At 38.0% G+C, this 24,813-nt stretch overlaps 1 protein-coding gene across 3 annotated transcripts in view; it reads left to right on the top strand.

The window, feature by feature from the left end:
- Nucleotides 1–24,813, top strand: part of SEMA3E (semaphorin 3E) — a 261,910-nt gene that overhangs the window by 174,085 nt on the left and 63,012 nt on the right. For all 3 annotated transcript variants that reach the window (XM_059934035.1, XM_059934036.1, XM_059934037.1), the window contains exon 4: nt 540–659. In XM_059934035.1, coding sequence (XP_059790018.1) covers nt 540–659 — 120 coding nt within the window. The remainder of the gene's footprint in view (nt 1–539; nt 660–24,813) is intronic.

A 24,813-nucleotide genomic window follows, 5' to 3' on the forward strand; every position in this document is an offset into this window, starting at 1 on the left:
AAAAATTCTCTATGAAAGCACTTTATATGAATTTATGAGTTTGAAGATATAAGACTTATTTTGTTGTTATCCCAAACATCAAAACTCTGTAGTGCCCTAAGGTCTGCATATGTTCCCTTAAGTGTAATGAAGCTTTTTCTAGTTATTTGTTTTCTAACTTTCTGCTGATTCATTGTTTATATGAAATTTAAAAACATAACAGGTTTGGGAAGAATTTAATTATTTAGTGAAACATATTGCCATGTAAATCTTTATACCTGGATAAATTTCTGAACAGTGCTTTTTTTAAATTCCTCGTGTACTAGAATACATGAAAATGATACACTCGCATTATTAAATGTAATTCATACATCGCTGTATTGGTCACCTCCGTCTCTTCTTCCACTGGTCCTTGTCTTCTTTTCATCTGCCCCCTTTGCCTTCTCTAACCAAGCAAGGATTATACATGAGATTTCTAGGGCTCGGAAAAGCAAAAATCAAAAAAGAACTAAATATGTTCATTACACTAACCAATTTCTTTTTTTTTTCCCGTGTTTTAGAGTGAGTGTGCAAATTATGTTCGGGTTTTGCATCACTATAATAGGACGCACCTTCTGACCTGCGGTACTGGAGCTTTTGACCCACTTTGTGCCTTCATCAGAGTTGGATACCATTTAGAGGTATGATGATTTCATTCATTGCTCTCAATGAATTATCAAAAGTAATGCTTAAAAGAACTTTGTTTTAAAAGAAAGGTTGTGGCATTTCTTCCTACAAAAGAGAAAAGCATCTGTGATCTTCTGATTAAGCTTTCTTGAGTCAGATAAACGATCTCTCTGGGCCTTTAAAATTCTTGCCATCTTCAAAATCTGTGAACCAATTAATTCTTTATGTATTCATTCACTGAAGAATTTCATTTACTTAATTTGTCTGCTTAAAAATATTTCTTAATATCAAACTGTGTTCTCTATTGTCTTCTTATATAAAATTTTATTGGTGTAAGTGCCAAACTAGAATGAATATATATATATATATATATGAACATATATATACAAGCATATATGAAAATAAATTTGTATAAATAAAATTACTACATACAGTATTTTTTAGAAGACATGCAAAGGCTTGTTGATCCTGTAATGACTCCTTTTCTTGGCCAGGTGAGGTGGGGGAGGTAGAGTTGGGCTGGGGGAGATTGCAAACTGACTTAAGATAAACTTTACTTGATGAGAGCTACACATGTCCTCCCCCGAGACCCCACCACTAGGTGGTATGGTATCCTGAAAGCAAATCCCAGCTGAATTCTGCCACATACACCACATTATATTTACTAGCAACTAGGCTTGACATTCAGTCATATAAGTGGTTTCAACAAACTGGGTAAACTCTCAGCTTTGGTTTATTTAGGCGCATTTTCAAGCACCTTACATCACAGTTTCACTGTGAATAAGCCTACTAAACAATATACTGATGTCAGGATCTGTTGCCTTCCCTTGTGGTCAGAAGGCAGAATCCTGCATCAAGATGGGACACAGATAAAGCAGAGCTCTGGATGATCTGTAGTTAAGCAGCAGACTCTCTCGCTCTTTTTTTTTTTTTAATTCAAGTATAGTTGATTTACAGTGTTGTGCCAGTCTCTGCTGTGCAGCAAAGTGACTCAGTTATACACATGTAAACATTCTTTTTTTTAATATTCTTTTCCATTGTGGTTTATCACAGGATATTGAATATAGTTCCCTGTGGTATACAGTAGGACCTTGTTGTTTATCCGTCCTGTATAGAATAGCTTACATCTGCTACTCCCTTGATTCTTGGACCCCATTTATGAAAGGGCAGCGGTGACTATAAAATATTTTCACCCACCACATATGAAGAGCAACATTCATTTCACTAGTGAAAAATTATTTCTGATATTCCTGATACTAGTTAACATGCAGGTGCACACATAATTAGCAGTATCTGAAATGTTCACTCTAGCTGCCTTTGGAGAGTGCCCCTGATTGAGGCACTTCAGCTGTTTAAGCATCCTTATAGGCAGGATTTTTGATTAGCATATTTTAAATGTTAACTAACCACCCCTAGTTGTAGATGAAAGTTAAGTAGCATACACAAACACATCACAGTGTATTTACTAAATTATTTTAAAGAAACAATGCGGGTAATATAGTAGGAGAACATTAGAAGGCAAGTAAGTCCAGTGCAAAGTCAGAATATTTACATATATACAAAGTATACATATGTATATACATATGCATATGTACATATGTGTATACAAACACACAGGTATACATAAATACAAAGTCAGAATATATACAATTTGTGATGCAGATTTATTGGTGACAGATCCTCTCAGTTTTCATTAATCTGAAAACGCCTTCATTTCATCTTTATTTTTGAAGGATATTTTCCCTGGATATAGAATTCTGGGTTAACATTTTTTTTTCTTTAAGCGTCTCAGAAATGCCTTATTGTTGTCTAATCTCTTTCTCATGTAGATTTAGGTTTCATTCATGCTGGTATTATCCTGTTTGTAACTGTTTTATCTTTCAAGATTTTCTCTTTATCTTTGGTTTGCAGTAGTTTCTCTATACTGTGCCTATGTGTGTGTGGTGGCAGTGTTGGAGAGATTGATATTTATATTTCTTGGGATACTAAGATTTTTGGATACAGAGTATATGTTTTACACCAAATTTTTGGCCATTGTTTTTTCCAAATAATATCTCTTTCTCATTCTTTCTCTCCTCTCCTTCAGGGACTCATAGACAGATAGACAGACAGACAGATTGACTTTTGGGCATTGTCCCACAGGTCACCGTGATTCTGTTCATTCTTATTCAGTCTTTGTTTCCTCTGTTTTTCAAGTTGGATAAATACCTTTGATTTATTTTCCCTTTCTTCTGACATCTCCCGTATGCTGTTAAGCCCACTCCATTAATGGTCCATCATGTAAATATTGTACTTTGCAGTTCTAGAACTTTCATTTTGTATATTTTCCATTTCTATCCTGAGTGCTCCCCCATATTTTTATTTATTATGACTCTCTTTTCCTTTAAACTTTTGAACATATATTTTAATAGCAGTTTTAAAATCCCTGTGTGCTAATTTTAACATGTGGGTTACTTTAGGTTTGCATTGACTGTTTTTTCTCTTGACGATGCATCATATTTTCTTGTTTCTTTGCATGTCTAGTAATTTTTATTTTGTACTGGACACTGTAGATTATATACTTTAATTCTTGATTCTGAGCTCTGTTACCTTTGAAGAGAGTCTGTTTTTATTCTAGCAGACAGTTTACTTGGCTGGACTCACACTCAAAACTACCTTGCGGGGCTTCCCTGGTGGCGCAGTGGTTGAGAATCTGCCTGCCAATGCAGGGGACACGGATTCGAGCCCTGGTCTGGGAGGATCCCACATGCCGCGGAGCAACTGGGCCCGTGAGCCACAATTACTGAGCCTGCGCTTCTGGAGTCTGTGCTCCACAACAAGAGAGGCCGCGACAGTGAGAGGCCCGCGCACCGCGATGAAGAGTGGCCCCGCTTGCCACAACTAGAGAAAGCCCTCGCACAGAAACGAAGACCCAACACAGCCATAAATAAAAATAAAAATTAAAAAAAAAAAAAAAAAAAAAACTACCTTGCAATGGGCAGCATCCACGCATCTCTTTTAACTTTCCAGCCACTGCTTTTCAGGGTCTGCTTGCTCATGCAGTTCAGGGGTCAGCTAAGGACTTGGGAAAGAGTATAGACACAGATCTCAGGGCGCCTCCTTCAGTTTCTGGATATGCCTTCTCACTTTTAAATTGATCTGATACCTTAAATTTCTGCCCTATGCCTTTCCAAGCTAGAAGGTCTCTGGCTTTCTGCTTGAGTTCTAGCCATTCCTCCCCACATGAATTAGGACATTCCTTGAGTGAAAAACTCTCCAGTTGTCTGCTCTTACTGAATCCACTGCCTTCAAATAATTTTTTTTGTACTTTTTTACTTAATTATCATTATCTGTGGGAGTTAGTTTAGTACAAGCCGCATTGTCATCAGTAGACGTGGAACTCCATGTAATTCACCTTCATATACATAATGTTGAATAGTTTTCTCATGTAATCATCTTAATATTAGGTCTGATTAAAAACATATTTTGAAAAAAATTCTGTGTGTGTCATAAAAGGAATATGTGGTCAGATGATAATAAGGGCAGTGAGAGATTTCTTCCCAAAACTCCATTTGGAGGCTTGGTAAAATTTCGTATGAGGGGATGAAAAATTACAAATTGTTATAGGCAAGGAAAATGTTTAAAAAACACAGAGATAGGCACATATGGAATAGGTTCACAGACATTGGTTGGTTGGGAAACAGCAGAAGATAAAGCTGGGGCAAATTGGTGGAGGATGTTGATGCTAGACAGTGGCATTCTGTAGGTATTTCTAAAAGCAGCATGGAGACTAGGAAGGAGGTTGAGCATAGTGTTTGATTGACATGTCATTAGTAATATTTAGGATTGCTTCAAGCAGAGAGGGATGAAAGGCAGAGAGAAATTAAAGGGAACTCTTATCAGAGTCTTAGTGAGCGATCATGAGGATATTCGAGTGTTGTCACAATAGCAAAGGAAAGGAAGTGTGGAGCTGATGTGAGAAGCCACTCAGCAGGAGCTTATATAACTTAACATTTTATTGGATGTTGCTGACAAAAAGGAATCAAAAAACAACTCCAATTTTATTTCTTGATGATTGGGGAGAAAAAGTCTAACAGCAAGAGGAAACTAAGAAGATAAGAGTATGTTTCTGTGAGAACATAAAAAATGCTCAGTGTTTGTCAGTTATAACTGTTTTATTTCCATGTACAGTTATTTGAAATATTGATCCTGCAGCTAGGATAGGGTGTTATCAGAATAGGTTGAATTATTGAACCCTAGGGAGTTAATGGTCCCTGAAGGAGTCTCTCCTTTCTGTTTTTCTCTCTCTCCCTCATTCTCTATCTTATTTTTTTTCTCTTGCTTTCCTTCTCTGCCATTCACTTTATCAAAGTAACTTGGAAAATGCCATTATATAGGTGACAGTAGAATGTTTAGGGAGTATCAGTGTAAACACATTGAGCAGGCATAGTAGTATAAGGCAAATCATGTCAGTGCAAATTAGAATCACACTTGTAAGAGTGAAAGGAAAAAAATTAACAATAGACAACATTATCAGTGCTACAGAGAGGGCAGTTTTGGTAAAGGGATGAGAAATTAGAATGTAGGAGATGAAGAAGTGACTGAATTGTGATAAAGGCAGTAATATTGCCTATTCAATCCAGAAATAGAATTGTTAAGGAAAAGAAATATGGAGAAGGATATAAAAAGTATAGGAGTGTTGAAAGGTTTTTCTTAGGATAGTAGATGGGGAAACTTAAATTATTTATTGAACAAGAAGATATGATCACTTTCCTTCTTGGAGTTAAGGAGGCTGGGTGGGAAGCAAGTTTGACAAGGAGGGGGACTGTCTTATAGTCAGTGGAGAGATCTCATTAACAGTTGGATGTAAAGGGCTATTTTGCAAGAGAGAAACCAGAACTAGAAATGCAGATTTGAGAATTAACAGCATGTGTATGTGTGAAAGCTGAGCCCTTTAGGTATGATATCACTGCTTAGGAAGAGAATTTGAGTAAAAAAGGGAAAATAGTTGAATATAGAGTCCGGAAATGCCAATATTTGAAGGGCTAGTGGAGGAAGAAAAACCCACAAAGGAGACTAACAAGAAGTGACTAGAAAGGTTAGGAGGAAAATAGGAGAGGCAGATAGCACAGAAATGAGGAAGTGATCACTAGTGTTACAAGTCTCAAAGAGTCAGTGTCATTGGACTTAGAAAGTCTTTGGAGACATTTATGAGAGGAGTTTCAGTAAAATGTGGATGCAAATCATGGTTTTCTGGCATAAAGGATTGAAGCCAACTTTCTCTTGAATCACATTTGTCTCTTTCTTCATTTCATTATTTTTAATTTTTTCCTGAAGTATAATATAAATACAAGATGTACACAGCATGTGAATGTGTTGCTAGATCATGTCCACAAATTGAATACCCCTGTGTAACGGACACCCAGATTGAATCATTTCTTTTATTTTTTGCTTTTATTTGCACCTTTTTTTCCCCTCATAGGTTGTAAACTCTTGGTTTTGTTTTATCTTTTTCTCTTATGCCCCTTCCAGTTTAGTCTTATTTTTCAAAATTATTTTTTCTTTTTATTTCAAAGTCCTTCCTGAATTCTATCACTTCATTTTTGAGTTTTCCTAATTTTGATTTATGTATTTTATTTCTTCTATCTTTTTAAAACTTCTGTTGAAATACTAAGTGATGTTTGATTCTCATCCACTTTGTGGCATGTCTGCTTGACAAACTTTCATTGTCTGTGGTAATGTTATTCTACTCATTATTCTTTTATCCTATGGTAACATTGTACTAGATGCAGGTGGCATCCTTTTCTATTGCTCATTTTTATAAAAAATTAGTTCCTGAACTTTTAAAAGGAAAGTGTGGATCAGAATAGATGTATGTCTAGCTTTACATTTTAGAACTCACCATTCTGTTTTGTTTTGTCAAGTTTTCAAAAATATGGAGATATGGATATAGATACAGACATATAGATATGGATATAGATACAGATATTCTTCTGGCCATGATCTTTTTCTCTTTTGTCTGGCTGTTGCTTTCCCTTGACCTTCTTTATTCCTCCTCTTGGACAAATTGTATTCTACTTGCAGCAGTTTCTTCTTGGAAGGGAAGTGGGCTGGTTAATTTTGAGGATTCACAGGACTCCATTCTTTCCTCAGGCCCTTTGAAATCACCCACAGATTGAATCAGCAAGAATTCCTCCCAGGTTCACCTGACATTCTAAAGCAATGCTACACTACTAGTGAGCGCTTGTTGGAAATATGAGAGTTATTTTCTTCTCACATTTGACAAAACCTGTTTGCTTCTCTCTGCTTCCTCTGGCAAGATGTTAATACCCTGTGTGTTTTATAGCTTGCAGTAGTTCATCCACACCTGCTGGTACTTGGGGGCTCATGGAGATGTCTTAATAGCCACTTTGCTGTAGGTGTTGTCTGTGAGCTTGTCGTTTGGCATTTCTAGTTGATCCATCTGTTTTTCTGAGAGAACTTATGGAAAATAGGAGGTATGCCTCTGCTGCTATCCTCTCAGAAATCTAATATTACCGAGTCCAATCTTGTACTGCTTGCTGCACGACAGGCCAATAAATCTAGAGACGGGTTGTTGGGGCAAAAGGAACAGTGACTTTATTCAGAAAGCCAGCAGACTGAGAAGGTGGTGGACTGGTGTTACAAAGAACCATCTTACCCGAGTGAGAATTCAGGCTTCTTTTATACTAAAAGGGGAGAGGATATGGCAGGTTGTTGCAAACTTCTTGGTGCCGGAATCCTTTGTTCTTGCAGCTGTCCACGTAGGTCAGGTCACTGATGTTTCTATAAACCTACAATATGACAATTGTTATTCTCTGTTCTGCAACTTTTTATCTCTGTATGAATGAAAAAGAGTTATACCTTTAAAGGTCAGAGCCTGGAGAATGGGCTGTGATATATATGTCAGGCTGTAGGCAACATTTTTTTACAGAAGGTGCAGAGCCAGCATGACTAAGCACAGGCAACAGAGGGCAAAGGTTAGAGCTAAAGGAATAGATCCAGCATGGAGTCAGGTTTGTTCTTCTCTGTTACACTAAGAGTGCTGTTTATGTATTTATTTTTTAATTTTTTTATTTTTGGCTGCATTGGGTCTTTGTTGCTGCACGCGGGCTTTCTCTAGTTGCAGCAAGCGGGGGCTACTCTTCGTTGTGGTGCACGGGCTTCTCATTGCAGTGGCTTCACTTGTTGCGGAGCATGGGCTCTAGGCACACGGGCTTCACTAGTTGTGGCGCACGGGCTTAGTTGCTCCGCTGCATGTGGGATCTTCCCAGACCAGGGCTCGAACCCGTGTCCCCTGCATTGGCAGGCAGATTTTTAACCCTTGCGCCACCAGGGAAGTCCCAAGTGTACTTTTTAAATAATAAAATGCTATACAAATATAAAGTACTATGTAAAATACTACAAGTTTATGTCTACTTCTAATTTTACTCACCTTTCATAGAAAATCTAAATTATGTGTTGAATATAGAGGTTCAGACAAAAAAATCCCAGAGGTTCAGGTATAAAACATATGTTTCTAGAGAACTGGCAAAGGCCTTGAACTGCTGCAAAATAAAAATTGCTTTCATCCCTTAACAACCTAAGTTTCTCTAAGAGCACAATGACTTTAGCTCAATGCTGTTAGCCTGCTACTATTTGTATTAGTTTTCTGTGTTGCAGAACAAACTACCACAAATTTGGCAGCTTAAAACAGCGCACATTTATTATCTCACAGTTTCTGTGGGGCAGGAGACCAGGCACTGCTTAGCTGGTCCACTGCTCCACGTCTCTGAAGGCTGAAATCAGTGTGTTGCCTGGGCTGCCATGTTGCTGGAGCTCAGGGTCGTACTCCACGTTCTTGTGGCAGTTGTAGGACTCAAGTCCCCATTTTCTTGATGGCTGTCACCCAGGGGCTGCTCTCTGCTCCTAAAGGCCCCCAGCAGTTCTTTGCCATGTGGCCCTATCACAACATGACAACATACTTCTTCAAAACCAGCAGGAGAATCTTTCTGTCCAATTTACTAAGGAGTCATATAGTATAACCTAATTATGAGAATTACTATACCATCACCATAGAAAGTACTATAATCTAGAGGGGGGTTTTTCTACCATATTTATAGGTCTTGTCCAAACCCAAGGGGTGGAGATTATAATAAACCTCTATAAGAGGGGATCGGAATATTGGGTGCCATTAGTATTCTGCCTACCATACTCTCATTTACATATCTTTATATGAAAGGAAGATTGTATTAATAAGTACAAGTGTTTTAAGAGGATGGTTCTGGGGGAGGCAAGGCAAAGGCGCAGAGCGAAGGGTGAAAAATAAAAGTCATTCATTTTTTTTTTTTAAACTTGCTTTTTAATTCATTAATTAATTAATTTATTTATTTTTGGCTGTGTTGGGTCTTCGTTTCTGTGCGAGGGCTTTCTCTAGTTGCGGCAAGCGGGGGCCGCTCTTCATCACGGTGCGCGGGCCTCTCACTATCGCGGCCTCTCTTGTTGCGGAGCACAGGCTCCAGACGCGCAGGCTCAGTAGTTGTGGCTCACGGGCCCAGCTGCTCCACGGCATGTGGGATCTTCCCAGACCAGGGCTCGAACCCATGTCCCCTGCATTGGCAGGCAGATTCTTAACCACTGCACCACCAGGGAAGCCCAAAGTCATTCTTTTCTAAATTTTTTCCACGGCTCTCCTCTTAAAAAAAACAAAACAAAAAAAACCTAACATTCCTCCTTGTAAGAACTGTAAAGACTGAGGGGTGAATGTGTGGGCCGCCTCCAAATTTTGCCTGCTCAAAAATGGGAAAATTTGATTGTCTTTGTGAGCATAGCATTTGAATGTAGGTTGCTGTGGTATTTCATTAGTGTAGGGTAAATTTTCTCAGTGTATTTTAATTTAAAGCCTATTTATATCAGTTGTTAAGTATGCAGACTGTATTAGTCATGCAAATGTGTCTGGCACCAAAGATAATCAATAATGTGCTTTTTGATTTTCAGTATATGATTTTGACACGTTTCATCTACTGCAGAAAGTAGCAGCTCAGCTACTTAAGTTGGGATACTGTCAGCTCAAAATCAAAAGGGTTATACATTAACTCAGTCCAGTATAAATCTCTTTGAAAATACGTTAGGAACTGTACCCAAATAATGTTTTTTACCAAGTTCACGTTTGTACTTCGTAGACTGGAAATTATGTATTTTTCTAGTTGTTTGTATTCCCTAGTTAAATATTTTCTGATGTGCCAGTAAGAGATTACTATCCAGACACAACAGGTTCTTGCCTTTTAGAGTCATGCATTTTATATATTATCTCTTGGGTCCTTTAGAGCTTGAATCCTTTATTTTCAATAAATATTGAAAATATCTTTTCAGGCAACAATACTTAAGTGTCCAAAATAGATTGAAACATAAATGTTATGAGTACATGGATTTTTAACAGATATATTTTCCTCACAGGTTCTTAGTATTTGTTTCTTAGCAGATTTTTAAATTGTTATTTTCTGCTTATAGTACAGAGTCAAAATCCCATTGGGAGAGCCAGCAAAACTAATAACAGTTCCCAGAGGTTTAAAAAGTTACTCTCTTAGACTTATATGACTGATCTTTGTAGTTTGTTTTACACAACTGAGATCAGTATAGCCATGCATTTAATATTCTTTGTGTTTTTCACAAAGAAATATGCATATTTTGATTTCACAAATTATTTTGTTTAATATCAACTCTTGTCACACCCAGCTTTTAAACACACAAAATTTCAAAGATTTTCTAATTTGTTCTCTTAAAGAGTTTCTCTTAGGTCCCTATTTATTTCTATTGGTTTACCTGCAGTTATCTTAGCAGTAGGTACAAAAATGTTAAAGGTAATAATTTTTAAATTATTTTGTAAAAATCTAGGGTGAGCATTAGCCATTTGAATAGAATAATTACATGAAAATTTACATTGAGTATTCAGCAACATTTATTTTTTCAGATAATTTTTATATATTAAATTAACTATTAGTTGACAAAAATGTCTATATTATAATTTGTATCAAGATTATTTTTATAAACCTTGTTGGTCAAATGTTTTGAAGGGCAACTCTGGTCTGTAACTTCCTGATCTACTTATGTGAAAATAATATATAGAAATGTTTTATTGATTTAAAAATTATGGCAATTTATTTTATATTCATTTCAAATAAGTGATTAAAAGGTTATATGTATGACCCTATGAAGTCAGGTTTATGTTTTATTCTGACCTCAGTCTATGACGTTTTCATTCTGGAGACCATGTGTTGTACAGGTATTTTTGACTGCAGGTGTAATGGAAATTATAAGCAATGAAAATAGTGATTACCTAACAATAATACTTTTTTTTAAAATTAAATTAAATTAATTTATTTTTGGCTGCATTGGGTCTTCATTGCTGCGCATGGGCTTTCTCTAGTTGCGGTGAGCGGGGGCTGCTCTTTGTTGCTGTGTGGAGCTTCTCATTGCAGTGGCTTCTCTTGTAGTGGAGCACGGGCTCTAGGCTCGTGGGCTTCAGTAGCTGTGACATGCAGGCTCAGTAGTTGTGGCTTGCGGGCTCTAGAGCGCAGGCTCAGTAGTTGTGGCGCACGGGCTTATTTGCTCCGTGGCATGTAGGATCTTCCTGGACCAGGGGTCGAACCTGTGTCCCCTGCATTGGCAGGCAGATTCTTAACCACTGCACCACCAGGGAAACCCCAATAACTTTTTTTCTGAAGTAGGAAGAATGGAAATATTTTATCCATTGGAATAGATGTTAAAAGTTAAATGTGAAAAAGGAAATTATACTATCATCATAGCTATCAAATAGGCAATAGTTCTTTTAAAAAGAAGACATCCTAAGAGTTACTATCACAAGGAAAAATATTTTTTCTTTTTCTTTTATTTTGTATCTTAAAAAAAGGCAAAATTTTTTGAGTAGGTAAAGAAGGTTAATTAAATTTCTTATCACATTGTATCAAGATTTATTATTTAGAAACTAGCATTATAAGACTTAAATAGTAACCAGTAATTTAAAAGAAATTATATCTATCTTGTCCATCAGGTGTTCAACCATTTTCTTCATTGTTTTTCTGCTTTCTTTACTGCAACTCAAAAGATATTTTTCAGTGCAAGTGATAGAAAACGCAATATTTCTACCCCTGGGACATAAAAAGGTGAGCATGACACTTTCTCCAGGAGCTTGCAGTCTATTATTTTTGTGATCTTTAATATCCCTAAGGTTATTTTAAAATGTCTTTGATAGAGGGATTGTTCCTTCAAGGTCTTTCTCTCCTGTCAATCTTAATACTGAAAGCTGGTTACATGATCTTCTGGTGGGAAGGAAAACAGGATTCCTTCGGCTAGTTTTTGTTTGAGAATGATTATATGAAAGCTTTTGGAAAGGCAGACTGCTTGACACTTTTGTGCGTGCTCTGCATGTGAGGCAGTTAGTAAGAAACCTCACTCTCCAGCACCACGTGCCTAGGACCAAAGGGAAGGTGCAGAGAAAAGCAAGTGATGCTGTATTGCTGAGCCACTTTCCTATAGGCCCCTGGGGATAAGGGATCAGGAGAGGCTTATGCTGGTCCGGAACGCTACCTAATTAAAGAGGTAGCAGGCCACATCCTCAGGGAGCAGTGAGCTCTGCCATGAGGGCTATTTTTTCCCACTTAATACGTAGAATACATGGAAAAAGGCAGGAAAATAAAAAGTAAAAGTGCTCCAGTGCCAACTTTTGCCCACCTCTTCTGTGGCACCCCTACGTTAATAGTTTGTTTTTTGTGTTTTTTTTAAGGATATTTATTTATTTATTTATTTATTTATTTGGCTGTGTTGGGTCTTCGTTTCTGTGCGAGGGCCTTCTCTAGTTGCAGCGAGCGGGGTCCACTCTTCATCGCGGTGCGCGGGCCTCTCACTATCTCGGCCTCTCTTGTTGCGGAGCACAGGCTCCAGACGCGCAGGCTCAGTAGTTGTGGCTCACGGGCCTAGTTGCTCCGCGGCATGTGGGATCTTCCCAGACCAGGGCTCGAACCCATGTCCCCTGCATTGGCAGGCAGTTTCTCAACCACTGCGCCACCAGGGAAGCCCAGTAGTTTGATATTTATTTTTCCAAACGTGTGTGTATACGTGTAAGAGCAAAAAACATACCCTACTTGAAGTTCTGATTTTGTTAATTTTTACTCAAAAATTTTTCAAAGACATTACTATTTATATATTTGGACATAATAATTCTATCTCATTCATTTAAATGGTGCATAGTATTTCATAGCAAGAATGAACCATGATGTAATTAAGTGATTTATTTTTAAACCGTTAATTCTCAGTCTACAGCGAAACAGAGAATGAATGTGGTGCTTAAGTGGTTGGGCACGTAACGGACAAACGAGCTTCTCATGGCTGTAACCCAGTAAGCATTCATGTCTCTTTAATTTGATCAGACGTTATAAACTGGCAGCCATATGTCTGATTCAGCTCACAGATGTGCTTTGTTTGTCACAGTGTTTCTTGTTTGTTTTCTTTTAAAGAGACTACATTTGAAAACCGGTTGGTTTCACATAGTAAATTGTGATTTCCGTTGGACTGACATGAAAAGAATCAGTGGGTCCTTAGTAGTTGCTGCCCCATTCCACACATAGGGGCATGTGCTTAACAGTATTGCACAGTCCCTGCCACTCACACGATGCACGCTTACACCAGGCCTCTGCTAGCTCGCCATCTCCACCTGGCCCTGATGGGCATTTGCATTTGTTACCCAAGCACTAGAAGGATTGTGGACTTTAGTGCTTAGAATCTAATAATCAATAACCATGGGATGAATGAATGAGTGAGCAAATTAATGAATAAATGAATGGATTTTGTTACATTCATACTTTGATGTGAACCTCTAACGTTCTAACAGCCCTGATTAAGAAATTTCTGGACTTTATTTTGAGATCTGAAAGTTTTAGTTAAATTTGGTGAATCTTTGCTTTTTGATGACTTTATAACTTTGTAAATATTTTTTGCTTTTTAAAATAATTTTATTTGGTTCAACTGGTGAAAGTGTTTATAAGATAGACTCTATCTTATAAATTCCATAATAAACAAATCCCCTCTATACACATACTGGTTTCCTTTTATTTTATGGACTCTGCCCACTCTTGAAAAGGTTTGGTGATAACGTGATAAATATTTGTTTTTACTTTTCTGGCCTTTAGAATATAAATTAAGAAGCGTAACATAGAAAGCAGAGACATTCTTTAAGTATACTTTTTTGTTCACTTATAAAGAAAAGTGAACAGATGCAAACAAATATACCCATGTTCGATTTCACAAATTGAACGCCTCTGTGTAACCAGCACGCAGATCAAGAAAGAAAACATCACCAGTAGCCCCCCAGAATCTCTGCTGTGATCCGTTCCCGTCAGCATCCACTACCTCCCCAACTGCCCAAGCCAAACTAACCACTGTTCTGACTTCTACGCCATAGATTAGTTTTGTCTCTTTTCGAATTTTATGTAAGTGGAATCATACAGCACATTATTTTTTTGTGTGACTAGCTTCTTTGCTTAATAATATGGTAACATTAATCTGTGTTGTATGTAGTCATAGTTCATGTGTTCTCATTGCTGTGTAGTGTTTCTTTGTATGGATACACCTCAATTTATTGACCCCATTCTCCTTTGGCTGAGCCTTTGGGTTGTTTACAGTTGCAATGCTGTTATCATGCTGCCATGAACATTCTTGTGCATGTCTTTTGTTAAACATGCCTGTGTTTTTGCTCAGTATATTCTGGGAGTGGAATTACTGGGTCATAGAGGATGTGTATGTCCAGCTTTAGTAAATCCTGCCAAACTGTTTTCCAGTCATTGTACCAATTCTGTGCCCTCTGGCAATATATGCATGTGCCAGTTACTCCACACTCCACAGACAATACTTAGTATTGTCTGGTTTTTTCTAACCGTTTTGATGAATGTGTAGTGGAATCACATTGTGGTTTTAATTTTCATTTTCTTGATGACTAATAAAGTTGAGCACTTTCACATATTTATTGAGGCTTAGGATTTTTGAGTAACTTTAGTTGAAGCCTTCAGTTTGCCGTTTAAGAGCTGCTTGACATTTGCCAAATAGGTTTGCTGGGTGACTTTATGACAGAGCAAATGTAAAATGTGCAGTTCAGTGTTAGACATAGAGAAAATAGTTAAAAATAGTTCTTATTATGACCCTTTTCCTTTTCCTTTTGAAACTGATAGAAAATTTAAAACAAGGGTCAAAAATACAATTGGGGGAAAATGGTGGAAGAGAACAGTTGGATTAAATATTAGAAGTGGTAGTAGGAAAAGAGGAACAGGTAAAAAGAATAAAACCATTATTTCCTGATTATGATATTGACATTCTTGGTAATCAAGGTAAATCCAGGAAAAAAGATGTGTTACATAGTTCTCATCAGGAAGGAAGAGTTTAGAGATTAATAGTAAAAGCTTTGGATTTAGGAGTACTGGAGTTCTCATTTATATATATATGTGTATATATGTGTGTATATAGATTATGTATATGTATATATATATATAATTGAACATAAAATATTTTAAATATAAAAGTATAGTAAAAATCATATATAGCCCAATAGTGAAGTGGTACCTCAATAACAATTAGCTATTTTTATTAACTTTTCCATCTTTGAGCTTTGAGATATAATTATGGCATAATTCTTTATATAAGAGTGGATAGTTCCATAATGTAAGTCCATTACTTAGAAAAAGTACAGACTTTCTACATATGGACTTTTGTACCTCATGCCAAAATCTTAATGTTACCGTGGTGTATCACTTTCCACATTTATAATTCTGTGGCAACCAGATGATTTATTTTCCTTATCTGATGGCTATTGAGTAGATGTTTTGTATGGTGGATGTTTTGGAATAGCTGCATTAGCCTGCTTTAGGTTGGAAATGATGTCAAATGGATTCACTTTTTAAATGTTCTCCTGAAAGTATCTGAAGAAATTTTGAAAAAATATGCCTGAAGATGTTCAATTCTCTAACTCTAAAGATACATTTGGCATTCATCGCAACGATGACTCTAAGGACAAAGCATGCTAGCTTGGGACTTTCTTGTTTTCAAGAATATTTTCACTAAGACATTTGAACAACATTAGGTGATTAAGTAATATGTTGGCTCCTTACAACTAACTTGGATTTTATTAGTGGAGTCAAGTTAAATTAGTTATAAATTCAGTCACATGCTATACTGCTAATTCATGGACATGAAACAGAGCACATGTACATAGAGTTAAATTTAGTAGCCTAATTAAAATATTGACAATTAAAATGACTTGCTTATTCCAGTCTGGCAAATTGAATTTTGTCAGGTTTTACTTTCCAAAGGGAAATTAAAACATATTTTAAAAAGTAAGTAAACTCAACTTTACTCATTTATTGTGTTAACTTTTAAAAGTCTACATCATGGTAGATGTATTTTCCAGAAAACTTTCTTTTCAGCATTTGCATAGATGAAACATCTGGACAGAAAAAGGTAAGAAAGAGAAGAGAAGAAATTTGATAGGAATTCAGGATTCTTGATGTGTTGCTTATTACCATCATCTTCCTACAAGAAAATGAAGAAAAAAGTAATATAAGAGACTAAAACAGAATGGAGCCCTTTTATTATCCTGATATTGGGTAAAATATCATTTGGCCACTGTGCCTTCTTTTTACTGATCTTACTGTCTTCTTCAGCATTTCCTGCACTAGGTATATCTTCAGTGTCATTGGAAAGCTTAGATGCCCCAATTTTTCTCTCTCTCCACCTAAATAACATTTCTGCTTAGTGTTTGGGTAAATAAGCTTCTGTGTCCACCTTTCCTCTTTTTCTCTAACAAAAGCCTTCCATCTTCTTCTAAGATTAGAATGTTAAATAAGGTCTTATATGTCTATCCATATCCTCATATCTGAAACATTTGTCAGACTTTGGTAGTCGGTCTAGATTGATTGATCAGTATGTAGATTCAGTTTTATTTCTGGAATGAAATTCTGAGCAATATTAACAAGCTCTAGTCTCATCCTATTTCAGTCTCCTCAGTCAAGTTTGTTTTCCTCTCTAATCCCCCATTTTCCCTTTTCTAAAATGAGATAAGAGGGCATCTTTTAGATCTAAAATTACATATCAATGAAGTAATATTGTCTACCTCAGTCTTATTTGATGAATCAAAATTTCCCCCAAAGACTCTTAATAAATATAAGTACCGCATATTGAGTACATACCATGTGCCAGATGTTTTTGTTCATCTGCTTTAATGCTTATAACTTCCCATGAAGGAGGAATTACTGCTCTCATATAACAATGTGGAAATTGAAAAGAAATTAAGTGGCTTCTTCTTGCTGCCCAGTAAGTGCCAAATTTGGGCCACATGGTCCAAGGCTAAGTGTTGTCCCTTATGCTGTGCTGCTTTCCCGAATGACCAACTATATTAAGGCATTTTGTAAACTGTGAAGTGCCGTGTAAGAGTTTAATGATGATGATAATAATTGTCTCTACTCAGGCATCTTCTACTTGAATCTATGCCTTCCACAGCTTTTCCACACTTTATCTCAACTTGATCTTCATCATTAGCTGTCAGTGGACATGTTCCTATTTTCTCAATCCTTGAATCCCTCCAGATTTTACTCACTTCTTGACACAGTGGCGACCTCACTGCACTGATATTAATAAAACACAACAAACTACTTTGGTCTTTTTGTCTTCACCTTTGTGATTTACTAACCCTACTCCCAAACTGCTGAATCGTACTAGAGACAATTAGAGAACATTGGTTGTCACCATTACTATTCAGATGGACCCATGTTCATATGGTCAATCATTCATAGTCCTCAATTAACAATCCTGGCATTGTCCAAGTCACTACTGTTCTGGAAGTGGGGTAGGGGCAGAATAATGCAGTGAAAATAATAGAGGCTTTGGGACCAGACTGATGAAATTTCAAGTCTAGGTTTTGCTACGTACTACCTGTGTGACTTCGGGTCAGTACTTAACTTCTGTGAACTTCAGTTTCTCTATTTTAATTCCTAGTTTGCCAGAGCTATATGGATTTTCTGAGATCATATATGGAGAGGCAGCTGCCCTAGGAACTGGTACATGGTATTGCACACTTGATGTTAACAGTTTTTTCCTGTTAAACCTCCAATGCAGACTTCCTAGTTCTTAACTCTTGGCATTTGAAATGTCTTCCTATTAAAAAGGCAAATGGAGGCCATAAAGTAAAAGTCTATAACCTCTCCTCTTTTCCACTTCTTAATTTATGTATTTGATGCTGCATTTCCCTCTGTCTCATATGGAGACATTTCTGGACTCTTCCTTGCAAGATTACTTGTTCCACCTATGCCCTTTATCACATCTATTACCTTCTTCATTACCTGTTTCCATTCTCTTTTCTTCCAGCGCACAAAAATGTTTAGAATTCTCCATGTTTAGAGTTGTCTCTAAAATTAAAAATTATGAACCAGAACTTGAGCCTCAACTCTACTTGGCCACAGGCTTATCTCCTGACTTCTCTGGCTCTCACCCTTCCTATGACCACCTTGAAAGAAGAGTTGGTACTTCCCATCTTTCCTTCCTCAACTTCCATTTGCTCGTCAGCCTGGGGTGCACCTAGCACTTTGCGAAAACTGCTCCCAATTCTGTTACCCACGACTTTCTAGTTGCCAAATAAGTATCTCTTTAACTCCTCATCTTATACTACTTCTCTGCTGCATATGATAGTATTTATAATTTTTGTAGAGATGCTTTCCTCTTTTAGTTTTTAGGATCATTATTTTTGTATAGTTTTACAATTCTGAATATTCTGCCTTCCCAGCCACTTAAATTTTGGTGATGGCAGGAATTCTGTCCTTGGTATGGATTTTCCTACACTGCATGCTTTCCTTGATGTTCTTATTAATTCACATGGCTTGATCTCTTAGCTACTTGCTGACTCTGAGATTTTATCCCAGTCTTGACTTTCATTCAGTACTTTAAATCCACATTTCCTACGCCTACAGGACATGTAGAAAATAATTTTCTGGAGACATTGTAAGGAAAGAGTTTCTTTAATAATAAAACTCTGAGAATTCAGGTTGACAAAGGAGGGAGCCCTGGTGGGAGGAGAAGGAAGTCCTACACACCCTTCATGACTCCCCTGATCCTATGGGACAAATGAGGCAATGACAGCATTTTGTGCCATGTCTTAAAGATGTTGTATTCTGTCACTTGCTTATGTTTTTCACTCATGCTGATTCCTTTACTTGAGGAACTGTTATCCTTATTCTCTGTTTGGAAAATCCTAACTCATCCTTCAAGATTCAGCCCATAACATCACCTCCTCTGTGATGCTTATCTTGACCTCCACCTGGTGAAGTTAATTACCTTTCCTTTGGATTTTCATTGTACTTAAGACAATCCTTAGTTATGAATTACAATTTCTATATGAACGCTGGAGTGTCTCTAGGGAAGACACTGTCATTTCTATCTCAGTTTCTTCGTGGCCCAACATAATCCTGGCAGTAGTCATTGAAATCATTCACTAAAAAGATGTAATGAGCTTAGAGATTATCATACTAAATGAAATAAGTCAGAGAAAGACATGAGGAGGGGCGAACTTGTTCCTTAAATGGGGTGAGGGTAGAGGCGGATCCATGGGTCGGGCAGGAGGGGTTGCTTAGGTGGTCTGCCCACCGCTTGGCGGTGCTGTGTGCAGGGATCATGCGCAGTACCCTGCTTTTGCTCCCAGCACCTCAGAAATGACAGTTGGTTTGTGCCCTTTTTGTATCTTATTGTTCATAATAGCCCCAACTATGCATGCATGCAGTTATTTTTAGTCCCTTATTATTTCTTTGTATTCTGTTGCTCCAGGAGATGTTTGTCCAGATGCAAGCACTCCAGTAAAGGGTCCCAGGACCCAGCCTGTCTAATATATATCAGGCTTATCATTTTACTTAACCTGATAATTTATAACCTACTATTTGCCAGACCTTTAAATTTGTTGAATTGATATGAATCTATAAAAACTGTTTCTGAATAGAATTGAGTGTTGGATTGACTTTTTTAGAATCAAGATGAGTTATGATCAAACATTTGAACATTCAGTAATTCAAGAAGATCACATATATGCATGTGTATGTAGAAGTATATATAATTGTAAATGTATATGTATGTATGATGATTATTTTCAGCTTTCTGGACAGTTGTTTTTTGAATGTTTCCTCTTCCATAATACTGAGTTCTTTTTTTTTAATTAATTAATTTATTAATTAATTTTGGCTGCATTGAGTCTTCGTTGCTGTGCGGGCTTTCTCTAGTTGCGGCGAGTGGGGACTACTCTTTGTTGCGGTGCGCAGGCTTCTCATTGCGGTGGCTTCTCTTGTTGCAGAGCACGGGCTCTAGGCGCACAGGCTTCAGTAGTTGTGGCTCACGGGCTATAGGTGCGTGGGCTCAGTAGTTGTGGTGCATGGGCTTAGTTGCTCCGTGGTATGTGGGATCTTCCTGGAACAGGGCTCAAACCTGTGTCCTCTGCATCGGCAGGAGGATTCTTAACCACTGTGCCACCAGGGAAGTCCCTCTTCCATACTACTAAGTTCTTAATCATCAGTTAGATTTTTACCTCTTATATAATACCTAGAGTGAACTACTTTGATTTCAGCTCCAATAATCTTCCTGTACCCTCAGATGGAATTAGTTGCAGGCTGTCTCTCCCTGATGCTATGCAAGTAAACCTTGCTTAGCTCAGATCAGCAAAGTCATGGTTGAGTAAGTCATAAGAGGCAACATCTAGTCTGTCTTGCTGTGGTTCTGCTATGACCTATGCCAGTTCATATAATGGTGATGCTCTGGTTTTGTGATGACACTTTATATGTTTCTTCTGTGATAAGTGGGCTCTTTGGTTTGGGTTTTTGCCTATGAACTATATAGTCCAGCCCCAGGGTCCTACTTTTAGTTTTGTCTCCTTCCTTACCCACTACGCTGCTTCCATGTCTGCATGTGTTCCACACTCAGAGACACTACTACCCTGCTGTCTCTCCCTTCCTGAATTTACTACCGTTCTGGGCAGCAACTAGATGTTGCTTTGCTGTGTCAGCCTTACTCTTTAGTTTGTGTCTCATCTTAATTTTTTTGGCTTTACCATCATACACAGCCTCAGCCATGGGTCTCTGCTCTGACAATCTCATCTTCTGTAATTCCCTGCTGTTTCCCCAGTTCTTCACATGTACATCCTCACCACAGCTTCTTATTATTCATTATTGTCCTATGCTTTCTGTCCATCAGTTTCATCTTGATCTTTCTTTCCAAACTTGGCCGTTTTCCAGGCTCAGGCAGATCAACTTAGCTTTCACTATCACCCCAGGCTAGTGATGTTGGACCTACAAGTTTCCACTGGCTCTTTCTGCTTCAAAAACAAGCATGCTCTGCCTCTGTGCTTTAAAAAAAAAAAAAGCTTCTCATAATAAGCTGAATGCTAAACTTGATCAAAGAGGTAAACTATCAAGCATAAAAAGACTTACAAGAGCATACTTGTGATTAATTTATCTCCTCCTCAGCAGGGGAGGCAAAAGTCAACAAGAACAAAAAGCAAAAGGAAAATATTGATACGTTTGGGTTATATTGGGTAATTAAAAAAAAACTTGTGTATTTAAAAATTGCATCATAAATTGACTCAAAACACAAGTAACAGAATGAGAAAATATTTGTAACAGGTAACAAACATTAATATCCTAAACTCTGAGGAGTGTCTGTAATGCATCAAAAATATGCCAAGAACTTAATTAATAAATGGATATCAAGATAAATTTGCAGAAGAGTGAATACGTATGCTACTAAATACGTGAAATATGCAAGCTCATTTTAATTAAATAAATGCAAAACAAAATAGAGTTATTTTGGTTTGTGAAAATTTTAAATATTTTCAGTCAATTGTGGATGTCTGGACTCAGGAACTCTTACATACTTCTTACTGGTGGGAACATAAAAGTATACTGACTTTTTGCTGTTTCTTTTAAAGTATTATTATTATTTAATTTTGCATCCAGTATAGTTCACTTTTATTCGATAAATGAATTCTAAATTGATTTTATGAATTTTGTCATGTGTATGGATTCTGGTAACTACCACCACTAACAGGATTTGCAGTCAAGCTTGCTGATCCCCTTCCCAGACCTTGGCAAATGCTGGCCTGTTATCTGGCTCAATAGTTTTGTAATTTTGAGAATGCCATTTAAATGGAATTACACGGTAGGCAAACTTTGAGACTGGCTTCTATCACTTAGCATAAAGGGTTTGAGATGCATGGAGTCGTGTGTATATCAATAGTTTATTCCCTTGCATTGCAGAGGAGTATTGCATCGCATGGATGTATCACAGTTTGCTTATCCACTCACATATTGAGGGGCATTTAGGTCATTTCCAGTTTGGGGCGATTATGAATAATGCATTTTGTGGTGGGCGGATCCATGCTCTGTATAATCCCTTTCCCTTGAGTGGGCAGGACCTAGACCTATAACTTGCTTCTACCCAATAGAATATGACAAAAGTGATGTGATACCACTCTCCTAATTAGTTTATATTATGTGACAAAGGGAAATTACATTCTCGGGACATAATTCATTAGTCCCTAATCATTCACCTTTAAGCTGGCAGTTGCTAAACTTTGTCAGTAGATGGCGCTGCAAGACGTTCCAGAAGGAAGAGGCCATCCTCATTGGTTCAGGTTTGGCTTCTTCACCAGACTTCTGGAGAGTACACTTTTTTCTCCACTGCCCAGCCTCTTTGGTTTTCTTCAGTGTGAGGGTGCCCACAGGACACAAGTTTCTCTGGCATCTGGCTGCAGCTCTCAGTTCGGACAGAGGCAGCATGAGATGTGGGGCTGCCCCCAGCTTGTGCAGAAGTGCTGCTTCCCTGCGTCCTTTCCTGTCCCCTGCCTGCGGGCCCATGGGGCTGGCCATCCGGTGAGCCACCCCAGTCCAGGCCATACCAGCATGCTAGGTTCTGCAGGGGGCGATCTCTCCAGCTCCAAGTTCCCTCTGATGTCCTGTGCATGGGTGGTTTCAGAACTGTGTGCCTGAGGGTGATTCCACTTGCCTGGGGACATTGAACCAGCCCTGACCTGGACACACTGCAAGCTTCTCCACCACCCATCGGCATGCAACCGTACATCTTTCAAAGAGGTCTGAACCGCCCCCCCTTCTCAGTTTCTCCTTCCTCAGCCTGCAATTCATCTTTATACTTAATCTCCTACCATCACTTAATGTTTATGTTAAATGTCCCCTGTTTAAACTTTGTGGGGTTTTGTCTCCTGATTGGATCCAGGCAGATACAGGTAATAACCTACTCCCCCTACTTCTTAAGAACCACCTTGTTGCTGATTTTCTATTGAAGTTACTTAGAAGGCTTTCATCAAAGGGGAGAACTTGCATCAGCATGCACTACTAAGGACGAGAGTGCTACCATATGCTGGAAAGTGCAGGGACATTTTATTAGCTGTGATGCAGAACCAGATTGGAGGAAGGCACTTAGGGTCAAAGAGCACGACTTGACAGAGCAGTGCCTCCTCATGGGAAGCAGAGAAGTTTCTGGCAAACTCTCAGGACCTTGCCAGCAACATCTGGAGAGGGGCTAGGTGACAACACATTACTTACATGCTGTACAGGCTGGCCTGAACGGAGAGTTGTATACAGAAAGGCTATAAAACAGAACAAAAAGACGCAAACAAAAATCTGACCCTCAGTCTAACACCTTTTGCAAACACAAGAAGGAAGAAAACAAACATAGCCTGCACAGTTGGTGTTTTCCTTTCAGGACTTTCTGTAGGGCTGCCAGCCCCTTGCCCTCAGGTGGCTGAATCACTGTTGAGATGATATAAAATTTACAGCAACTGAACGTGTGAGAGGCCAAAAGTAACAGGAGCCCAAAGGACACTGAGATCAGTGAATGGGGACTTGCTTATTACCTTGTTTCAAGACAAAACCAGGCTGGTAGATATCTCTTCACTCCAGTGATATCAAAGTAAAAATCATCGAATGTCGGGGCTAAAGAAAAGGTTCTGCCCATAAAGTATCACAGCACTGGAGACTGAAAAGTATTTATTAAAGAAATGGAGACAAAATGTCTTATTACTTGTTTGACACCCAAGTAGAACTCAGTGTAACATGAACTCTATGAAATAAGATATCAAAGATGCTATAAAGACTGGAAGGAAATATAACAGCTTCAACAGTGGTTCTCTTTAAATAGTATGACTATGAAAAATCATTATTTTCAGCCTTTAGAGATTTATATTCTACATTTTTCTCCATAATGATACATTGATTTCGTATGTAAGTAATGATATCGTTTCAGTCATTTAAAGTCATCCATGTCATTGCCTTCTCCTTTATGAGGGAGTCAAAGCACAGAGACACACTGAAAGTATTCCTTCAACATTTCCCCAATCTCAGCCCCTCCCCCAGACTAAATCAGCACCAGCACTTTGGGTTGTGTCTTTCAGACCTCTCTCTCTCTGGAAGGCCACAAGCCAAACTGATGGTGGTGGTGCAGTGGTGATATTAATTACATATATAGAATAATTCCCTACCTCTAGGCTTAATCCCAGTCTTTTACTAACTGTGTAATAATTTAGGGCAAGTCACTGTTCTGTCCATGCCTCAGTGTCCTCTTCCATAAAATGGAGCTTATAATAGTGCCTCAGATATAGGGTTGTTATGAGGATTGGATTAATATAAGTCAATCACCTTGACTAGGGCTTGACAGATAAGAGATATTATGTAATTGTCAGCTGTCATCAGCAGCGGCATCTTCAGTCTCATTCCTTTAACTTCTCCAGTGGCATCAACTATTCACGAATCTGAATTCCTAGTCCTAACACATCTGCTGACGTCCCATGTCAAGTTTCTATTATTTCCCATCATCATTTAAAAAGTCTCCAAATGAATAAATCAAACACATTCCTAATATGAAATTTATCATGTTTCCTAAAAACCTATTCTTTCATTCCTTTTTACTGGGCTCCTTATCATAGTTAAAAGATACTAATTTTTTTCTTTCCACTCATGCTTAAAACTCAACATTGTACTGTCAGCCTAGCTTTCCTTCAAGTTAAATCAGTAGCAAAACCCTTTCAGCTGTATCTTTAAACTATCTTTCCAATCCATTCCTCTTTCTGTTCCTTCTGCCAGAACCATTGTCACCCTCCACTAGCTTTGC

Source organism: Balaenoptera ricei, chromosome 9 (genome assembly GCF_028023285.1).
Source record: "Balaenoptera ricei isolate mBalRic1 chromosome 9, mBalRic1.hap2, whole genome shotgun sequence".
NCBI lineage: Eukaryota > Metazoa > Chordata > Mammalia > Artiodactyla > Balaenopteridae > Balaenoptera > Balaenoptera ricei.